The sequence below is a fragment of the Podarcis gaigeae genome, assembly GCF_964106915.1.
Source record: "Podarcis gaigeae genome assembly, chromosome: 3".
Lineage (NCBI taxonomy): Eukaryota > Metazoa > Chordata > Lepidosauria > Squamata > Lacertidae > Podarcis > Podarcis gaigeae.
Genome location: NC_139680.1, coordinates 5160608 through 5170700, shown reverse-complemented (window position 1 = coordinate 5170700; position 10093 = coordinate 5160608). Strand labels below are relative to the sequence as shown.

The 10093-nt window shown below is 44.5% G+C and overlaps 1 protein-coding gene across 1 annotated transcript; it reads right to left on the bottom strand.

The window, feature by feature from the left end:
• Positions 1-3032: 3032 nt before the first annotated feature.
• LOC310840677 (serotriflin-like) lies at positions 3033-9774 on the bottom strand. The gene is made up of 5 exons (XM_083730976.1): positions 9706-9774; positions 7059-7204; positions 4718-4812; positions 4545-4633; positions 3033-3705 (listed from the first exon to the last, which is right to left on the bottom strand). The coding sequence occupies exons 2-5, from the start codon at positions 7161-7163 to the stop codon at positions 3695-3697; spliced, it is 300 nt and encodes a 99-aa protein (XP_083587102.1). The 5' UTR covers positions 7164-7204; positions 9706-9774; the 3' UTR covers positions 3033-3694.
• Positions 9775-10093: the final 319 nt, after the last annotated feature.

The window sequence follows — 10093 nt, the reverse complement described above, 5'->3', positions numbered from 1 at the left end:
CACGTTGGCGATTCCAGGGTCCCCTCTTAAAGAGGTTTGTATATGGGAGTTACTGACCATACACTGAAAGATTGTCTGTGAACTCCCCAGTGTTGTGGGGATATGGGGTGGGCTGCCAGCATACACAAGCGTCTTGCTGTGCACCCTCCCATATCCCATTCAGCCTGAGGAGCCCCAGTTCCCCCAGCTGGGGGGCTGTTATGAGTCATTATTGCTTCTGGTGGTCTCTTGGGGCCGGGGGGGGGGGTGTCTCTGCCTGGGCACACAATTATGGAAACAAAGCCGGTTCACAAAGAGAAAAGAAAAGTCTCTGCATAATCAGGAGATTCCCCTGTCCTGCCGAAATGTTGCTCTCTGGATAAGGCATTTTTAATCTCTCACAAGTGTGTATTAGTCAATATTTGTGTGATGTCAAAATGATGGCCTGACCTGGGACTGGCACTGCAGCCAGCTGGCAGTGCTGGGTGAGGAAGCAGCCTTCATGGCTGCCTCACATGCTGGCGCTAGGCCCCAAAGGCTCAGCTCAGGCACGGCTTCCCTCCCTGCAGCTCTGGCCGTGATGAGGGAGCCTGTCGTGGGCTCCCTCCTTGAGCCCTCTCAAAAAATGTGCCCAGGGCCACCCCACAGCCCCCTCCACCCTCTGCAGCAGTTCCTTGTCAAATCTCCCTCTCTTTCCATATTGCCTTACTTGCATTGAGTTGACTTTGCTAGCGACATCATTGGTCACAGGACTAGACTAAATTGGCCCATCCTGGGGATTTTGCCAACCTCATAGCAATTGTTTCAACTTTGGCATTGGGTTGACCTTAGCCTTGGTCAGTTGGAAGGGAGGTTGTAGACTCTGCCTGCCCCTCCAAAGAAAGGTGTATCCTGTTAAAAGTGTCTGGGAGGAGGTGCTTCTGTCTGGACGCCCAGGTGGGGGCTGGGCCATAGGTCTCCTCCCATCAGTAGTCCCATCAGGATGATCCTATTTGATATACATTGGTACCTCCAGTTGCGCACGGGATCCGTTCCGGAGCTCCAGTCAGATCCCAAGGGATTCGCAACCAGAGGTGCCTGTTCTGCACATGTGTGCAGTGCGGTAGAGTGCTTTTGTGCATGCACGCACAGCGAAACCCAGAAAAATACCTCTGGGTTTGCCACGTGCGTAACCCGAAGGATACGCAACAGAGCTGTGCATATCCAGAGGTACCACTGTACGTCATAGGACCTCCTCAAAAAAGATCGAGCACTTCAGGCACTGCCAGCAGACGGGCTGGCCATTAATGATTATACCCAATGCCCATGCCAAACCTCTTGCATCTGTAATCAATAACATTATGGTATAACATTTGGCCAACAGTTTGGGGTTTTGTGTATTCCTTAATAATAAAGTCAGGTTGTGTGGGGATTTCTGTGCCTGGGTACACAAGTCCTTTTGTAACGAAAAAATCAAGGTTAAAAACTGCAACCCTACCAAGCCAAAATGTTATCAGCCACTACCTTCCTTACTTTTTTCTAAACTGGAAATCAAAGTTGTCTACCTCACTGGTAACTTCTAACTCAGGCATCCCCAACCTTCGGCCCTCCAGATGTTTTGGACTACAATTCCCATCATCCCTGACCACTGGTCCTGTTAGCCAGGGATCATGGGAGTTGTAGGCCAGAATATATCTGGAGGGCCTCAGGTTGGGAATGCCTGTTCTAACTCAAGAACATTAACAAACAAGAAGCACAGGTCCCAGTGCCAACTTTTGGAGGACTCTGCTTTCCACATCCTTTCCCTGGGAGACCTGTGCAATTGTTCTTACTCTCTGCTTCATGTTACTTAGGACGTTCCTGGGCCACTTTGCCTCTTATCCCATGACTGCTTAGCTTATTGAGGAGTCTTTGGTGAGGTACTTTTGTTGAAAGCTTTTTGAAGGCTAAATACACAATGCTAAGTGGATCACTTCTGTCTTGACACTTTCAAACAACTCTAAAAGGTCAGTAAGGCCTTGGTTCTACTTCAGCAAGTCTTGCTCTTCTATATGCTTGGGGTTCTTTTGTTCTTAACAATACTCTCCACTAGTTTCTACAGGACATGGCTAACTGCCATGATTTCCAGGATCCACACCCTTCCCACATTTGCTCTAATAATTGGTGTTACATTTACCACTTTCCAATCCTCAGGTATGAGACGGATGTTAGGGACCAGTTACATATTTTTGTTAGAAGATCAACCGTTTCAAACCTGAGTTCTCAGGTCAATGCAATCTGGACCTGATGATTTGTGTTTGTAATTTGTCAGTTAGGAAGTTGTAGCCAATAATATTTATGGCTTCTTTGCATCCCACCATGAGTTTCATGTGGTTTCTTTCTTCCTGTCTGAGTTCCAGTTGTGCCTGGGGTCATAAACACCAAGTCATTGACAGTAAGTCCTAGGCCCTAAAGAACAGCTGCAATGGTGCCCCATTCTGGCCCGTTTTTCTTTGATTTGGCACTCAGCATGCTCCTAATAAGGCATGTGAGTGGCACTGTGGGTTAAACCATAGAGCCTAGGACTTGCTGATCAGAAGGTCAGAGGTTCGAATCCCCGCAATGGGGTGAGCTCCCGTTGCTCGGTCCCTGCTCCTGCCAACCTAGCAGTTCACATCAAAGTGCAAGTAGATAAATAGGTACCGCTCTGGCGGGAAGGTAAACGGCGTTTCCGTGCACTGCTCTGGTTCACCACAAGCAGCTTAGTCATGCTGACCACATGACCCGGAAGCTGAACGCCAGCTCCCTCGGCCAGTAAAGCGAGATGAGCACTGCAACCCCACGACTGGACCTAATGGTCAGGAGCCCCTTTACCTTTACCCTATGCTCCTAACAACTCATACCATCACTTGGCATTTAATTAGCTGCAGGATTTTACCCATGCTTGATTCTTTGTTCTTAAAAAGTAGGGAATTAAGAGCGATAATTGACAGCCATTAGTGAAGTTTGAGAATGCATTTATTTTGCAAGATTACTCTCATTTTTTACAGCCGATGAAAAGCTATGAGAGAAGGAAATTAAACTTAATAATGAATGTCTAATAGTTTGTTTAAAAGTTTATTGCAGCCACTTTCTAATTTTAAACATAAAATAAATAGGAATGCTATACTTAAGTTGAGTTCCACAACATACCACCTGATGATTACAATCACAATCTGAAGCAGTTATACAACAAATTTCTAGCTTACTGAACAATATTCTAAACAGTGGTTTGTGTGGAACTGAAATATAAAGCAACGTTAGAATGTGATGGGTAGGGATATATGTGCAATATTTGCAATATTTGCAATATTTAAACATTTAGCTTTGAAGTATTCGAAGCATTCTCTAAAACATAATAATAGGTTTTTTAAAAAAAAAAATTAAGCTAAACCCAAAGTGGACACAGAAGTTGACATATTTCTGTCACTCTTTCTGCAAACAATTCTTGCAAATGCTCTTTTTAAAGAAATCCATAGCATGCAAATGCACCAGTTTTAGAGGTGAGAGTTTCCTTTTAATGCTGAGTTTCCATACTTTTCGGTGAAGAATGAAAGAATGACCCTCTGAAAATTAACCTTGTGGTACTCATGTGTACATGTTAAATAATTTCTGTCTGGCAGTGACAACTAGCTTGGCAATATTCAGCCAATTTTCCCGCACTACAGTTGAAGTGTTTTAGCATTTCCTTTCAGCGGTCGTATAAATCAACATGCCTTCATGGGTTGGCTGAAATAGATCAAACAAAAAGAAAAGTTAGATACAAAAGGAGAAGCAGAAAGCAAAACACACCTCCTTTTATCTGCCATTTATCTATCTCTTGACTCTGTGACTTCAGTCTTGCAACAGTCCACGTGATTTATCGTTTTTTCATGCAAACTATTTTATGTCAGCGTTGGCACTGACGGTCACTAATTACCTAAAGAAGTCTTAACCTTCATCGTTCAGCCCGGACACTTAGGTCCAGCACTGAGGGTCTTCTGGTGGTTCCCTCACTGCGAGAAGCCAAGTTACAGGGAACCAGGCAGAGGGCCTTCTCGGTAGTGGCACCTGCCCTGTGGAGCACCCTCCCATCAGATGTCAAGGAAATAGGCAACTATCCTATTTTTAAAAGACATCTGAAGGCAGCCCTATTTAGGGAAACTTTTAATATTTGATGAATCATTGTATTTTAATATTCTGCTGGAAGCTGCGCAGAGTGGCTGGGGAAACCCAGGCAGATGGGCGGTGTATAAATTGTTATTATTTATTATTATTATTATTTTATTAACTGGTCAAGAGGCCCAGTTTATTTTAGGAAATTTGGTCATTCTCAATGATCTCCCAAAGGGCCTTGCTTAGAGTTCTGCTCTCCTGCAAAGTCTATTCTGAATAAAGCCTTATTTGTGGCGGTAAATAAATGCTGGGATTCAGTCCCCAGGGCAGCTCTCAGCACCGGGTGGTGAGACAGCTATAGATGCCTCTTAGAAAGACCACTAGCCTTCCATTCACAAAAGTTTCTGGAGTGCTTAACTATATCTAACACAAATTTCAGAGTCCAGAGAAATTGCTTTATATCAGTAACTTACTGCACAGTTTATCCTCACAGTTGCCAGGGCACGCTTCGCACGATGGGCCTTCTTTGTAGGGTTCTGCTAGTTTGCCGATTACGTTCCCGCTGAAATCACAGAGCCATAGAGCATGAAATGTGGGCTCTCATGGAGGGAAAATGAAGAACATTGTATTCAAAACCGATAGTTACCCAGGGCAGAAATGGCACAGGTAGAAATAAGGGGAGGCATTTTCTGGGCAGTGAACCATCGCACATCCAACTTCATGTGAACTGTACCAAATGAGCTGTGAGCATAAGAGGGGAAACACATCAAACCAGGAAACCATATAGAATTACATTTGAACACTGAGCACTTTAAGATATGAAAAGATAAACTTTCTGCACTTGAAAAGGCAAAAAAAAAACCCCAAACCATTTCCAATATGGGTTCCATATGCCCGGGTTTCCCCAGATATTTACAAAGAGAGCCATTTTTTCTGCCCGGAGGCCATTTTCTAAGGTAAAATTGCGGCAAATTTGGCAGCCCTAGAAAATATGCATTTTCAGTCCTAAACATTTACACTGTTTCCATCTCTGCGTACATATAAAACTATCACACTTCTTTAGATGCACAACAGAGCAACACATCTGATTCTCAACTGCCAAATCCATTCTGCAAGGAAGAAAATACCCTTGTCATTAAAGTTTTCGGATATATAGGGTTTAAAATATAAAGTAATGTTTCTTTGTTGAGACAAAAAGGAAGGAAGGAAGGAAAGGTAGTGATTTGATGGGAGTTGGGAGTCATATGAAAATTTAGGGTGCCTCATTTTATGGGATGAAACTTACTTTTTGCAAATTTATTCAGTGAGGGATCTTAAAAATATGTTTTTGGGTGTGAGGAATTCAAAGTTGCTATTATTTTTATTATTGGACAACATTTAGCTTGGTAAGTCTACATTTGATGAAGAAGCACGTAAATTGCCTTTGAAAAACCAAGAGATTTTAATTTTATGTTCTGAAAATGTCAAGTAATGCTAAATAATAAAAATAAGTTTGTGTGTGTGTTTGTGTGTGTGTGTGTGTGTATCTATCTATCTATCTATCTATCTATGAATGAGAGAGAGAATATAGGAATAATAACTGCAAGTAGGCAATCTTTTTTTTAACAATTTCTATGCAATTTCACACACATTTTACTTCCCAATCAAAACTAAATTATCTTAATTTAACCCAAATATCTTTTGAATTCCCAAGTCACGATACAACTTTTTAGCACACCTCATTTTTGGAATTTGAAAGATGAAAAATCCAACATGCCGTAATTGTGATATGTTGCAGTTTGAGAGAAAAGACCAAAGATTTGGAAAAATGAATAAATCATGACTAAAAATAAATCTTGCATAAGGCAAGGTTGAATGGCCATCTGCCATGGATGCTTTTGTTGAGATTGACTAGATGACCCTCAATCTCCCTTCCAACTCTACAATTCTGTGATTCTGTGAGAACACATAAAAGGGGAGGGAGAAGCATGCAGTGTGCTTAAGCAGTGGTGGCTGGGTGAATGTGGATGGGAACACCACGATTGTCGGTAAAGGGCAGGGAATGGTCCTCTCTGCATCAAACACAGAAGAGGGGGAAACGGAAAAGTGTCACCCAATCACTGATATGGAAGAGCATGTAAAGCAAAACTAAAAATGTATTAGTTAGTCCCACAGGAGAAATATGTATTTCAGCTTAAAAATAAAATGGAAAAGCCATATTGGTGACCATCAGAAAACAGAACCAAAGAGAACCATAGACAAACAACTGTATCACAGAGATACAGAGATAATTATGCCCCTTAGTGTCACTGTTTAAAACAGGAATGTGGAAGCTAGGCTGGTGACCGGGAGTAGCTGCCAAGACAGTCCTGAAAGACCTACATTGGCTCCCAGTACGTTTCCGAGCACAGTTCAAAGTGTTGGTGCTGACCTTTAAAGCCCTAAATGGCCTCGGTCCAGTATAGCTGAAGGAGCATCTCCACCCCCCATCGTTCTGTCCGGACACTGAGGTCCAGCAACAAGGGCATTCTGGAGGTTCCCTCATTGCGAGAAGTGAGGTTACAGGGAACCAGAAAGAGGGCCTTCTCGGTGGTGGCGCCCACCCTGTGGAACACCCTCCCTTCAGATCTGAAGGAAATAAGCAGCTATCCTATCTTCAAAAGACATCTGAAGGCAGCCCTGTTCAGGGAAGCTTTTTATATTTAATGCTGTATTGTTTTTAACGCTTGATTGGGAGCCGCCCAGAGTGGCTGGGGAAACTCAGCCAGATGCGTGGGGTATAAATAAATTATTATTATTATTATGAAGCTGGTGGCCTGGCTCTCAGAGCCCTCCTGCCCCCCCCTGTGCCCCCCACAGAGCGGGCCAAATGGCATACCACGGACAGAACATAGTTCACAGCCTACGCATATTACCAAAGCTTCACACAGGTAGAATAACAGAATCATTACTCAAACAACAAATATTCTGTCTTGCATCCTAGATTCATTGGGTGTTTCTGTTTGTACCTGAGTATAGGTAAGAATGCTTCCTTCCCCATCAGCTGGCAAAATGCCGAACTTGAAGTACTGCTGTGCGCTAGCCCAGGCTTCAATCATGTGTCGCCAGGGCATGGCGGTCTTTGTTTGCGCCAGAGTCTCACTGCAGGTCACATCTGCAAGAAGAAGGAATGTCGTTGCAAACTCTGGGCTCACCCAGGCTTGCCCATGCACCCCCCACCCCGCCCCTCACCTGATCTTTACCGCTGAATCAGAGCAAACATCAATCAGATTTTCTCTTATTTATTGCTAAAGTGGGGGTTTTCCTGGGGCAATGGCAAAACCGCTTGAGCCCCTGCTTAGAAAGGACAAGCAGGAAAATGCTTGGATCCAGCTTTCTAGGCACACGATAAGCCCAAGTCTGGATGAGGCCTCTGTTTTGCTTGGCGCAGATTCATTAAGATTAGCCACAAAACTGACGCTAGAATTTGGACATGTACAGACATTTTGGTTGTGTGTGTGTGTTTACTCTGATTCCAGTGCATTTGCATCCCTGGTTTGGGAAGGGGTATACACATGACTGGGATGCGGGTGGCGCTGTGGGTTAAACCACAGAGCCTAGGACTTGCTGATCAGAAGGTCGGCAGTTCGAATCCCCGTGACAGGGTGAGCTCCTGTTGCTCGGTCCCTGCTCCTGCCAACCTAGCAGTTCGAAAGCATGTCAAAGTGCAAGTAGATAAATAGGGGGAAGGTAAACGTCGGGAAGGTAAACGGTGTTTCTGTGCGCTGCTCTGGTTCGCCAGAAGCGGCTTAGTCATGCTGGCCATATGACCCGGAAGCTGAATGCCAGCTCCCTCAGCCAATAAAGCGAGATGACCGCTGCAGCCCCAGAGTCGGCCACGACTGGACCTATTGGCCAGGGGTCCCTTTACCTTTACCTTTATACACATGACTGCAATCCATATTTATCCTGCTGCATTTATGAAATACAGTGGTACCTCGGGTTACATATGGTTACATACGCTTCAGGTTACAGACTCTGCTAACCCAGAAATAGTACCTCGGGTTAAGAACTTTGTTTCAGGATGAGAACAGAAATCGTACTCCAGCGGCGCGGCAGCAGCAGGAGGCCCCATTAGCTAAAGTGGTGCTACAGGTTAAGAACAGTTTCAGGTTAAGAACTGACCTCCAGAACGAATTAAGTTCGTAACCAGAGGTACCACTGTACTGCATTTTAATGTGTCCCTCCCCTCTCAACTGACATCAATCTGAACTGAAAGAATGAGCTAGCTGTGTTTCAATGCACACACAGCCATAGACCATAGCCAAACGTTACATATATTGTAGACAAAAATAAAATAAAATTGTCCAGTAGCACCTTAGAGACCAACTAAGTTTGTTGTAGAGATATGCATCCACTTTGGATGAAGCCCAAATACCAAATTGCAGCCTCCTGCTTTGGCGGTATTTGAACCTCCCCCAAATGGTGCCGATCCTGCCCAAAATGATCCAAAGTGGAGCTGGCTGGAGCCACAGCTTGAGAGTGCTTCAGAGATTCAAAAGTCAAGGTTGCACCATCAGAGCCCACCCAAGCTGAGCAAACCTGGAGTCTCTCTAGCTATTTAATGTGGTGTCATGTTGTCTTGATTGTTTCCCGGCGGCTTGATAGCTGCCCCAAAGTTTCACCACAGCAAGCCTTTGACTCAATCCGAAATTGTTCCCTGAATCCATCTAAGAGGAATTGGACTCCTTTCTAAAGTACTGAGACTGGAACCAAACTGATTTTTTCCCCTGTGTACACACCTAATAAATAGTAACCTAATGTATTTAAACTGCGGCCACATGTTTGATTCAATGCCATTAAAAATACCATTATGTGTGGGAGGGGATGCCATTCCCCAAGTTCTTCTCAATCATTCCAATGTCTTGGCATTCATGGATCAGAACACCAGAAGCTAGAAGCTCGTTTCTTTGTTACTGAGGACCAAACTAGAAGTCCAAATGTCTCATTAGCAAACATGGCTATGTTTGGATCCAGATTTCTGGAACTTCGGGGGGGGGGGCAGGGAGTAGTCATTGGAATTGAGGAGATGAAACACTGGGATTTATTTTAGAAGCATTACACTGAAAATGCTCATGTGTGGAGGGAGGTGCACAAAATTGTGCAAAAACCAGATCTGTCCCCTGCTCAGTATGCATTAACACCCAGTGGGGACACAGCCCTTGTCTCCCTCCTGAACATAGGATGAAACTCTATGTGACTTGTGAGGAGATATGTAACTGCCTGCCATTGAGGAGCTATTGTGAGGGGGTTGCGTCCCCTTTCTCCCTCAGGCCATTTTCTGCTCAAAATCTCCCCCTCCAAAGAACTGTTTCCCCTTGGTGGCTAGCACACTTTTTATTTGTTGTTTAGTCATGTCCGCTCTTCGTGACCCCATGGACCAGAGCACTCCTTCATGGATCACTGCCTTGTTGTGGCAAAGGGGCTTGAATAACTCAGAGAAGCTATGAGCTATGCCGTGCAGGGCCACCCAAGACGGACAGGTTATAGTGGAGAGTTTTGACTAAACGTGATCCCCCTGGAGCAGGAACCGGCAAGCCACTCCAGGATCCCTGCCAAGAAAACTCCATGGACTTTTTATTTAGAAAGTATAAAAGAGCTGTCTAGTTGACTTACCACCCAATTTTCGGTCCTCTTCGGGACTGTTTCTAAATTGACATTTTGAAGCATGTTTTTTAGCACTAGCAGCAGCCTTCTCACTCCATGTCTTTTCAAAGTAAACAAGAGAGAGAGAGAGAATACATTACTACTACTACCACTACTATTTATAAGATTTATTTCCCACTCTTAGCTGTAAGGTCCCAGGGCAGGTTAAAGGTAAAGGTAAATGACCCCTGATCCTTAGGTCCCAGTCGTGGCCGACTCTGGGGTTGCTGCGCTCATCTCGCTTTACTGGCCGAGGAAGCAGGCGTACAGCTTCTGGGTCATGTGGTCAGCATGACTAAGCTTCTGGCAAACCAGAGCAGCGCACGGAAATGCCGTTTACCTTCCCGAAAGAGCTGTA

What these genes read in the sequence shown, in the direction of transcription:
- LOC310840677 (XM_083730976.1), bottom strand. Translation starts at nt 7,163, where the DNA reads ATGCCCTGGCGACACATGATTGAAGCCTGGGCTAGCGCACAGCAGTAC. An exon ending in GCATTCTTACCTATACTCAG is followed by an intron (nt 4,813 to 7,058) that starts GTACAAACAGAA and finishes TTATGCTCACAG; the next exon opens with CTCATTTGGTACAGTTCACA. An exon ending in CTGTGCCATTTCTGCCCTGG is followed by an intron (nt 4,634 to 4,717) that starts GTAACTATCGGT and finishes CTGTGATTTCAG; the next exon opens with CGGGAACGTAATCGGCAAAC.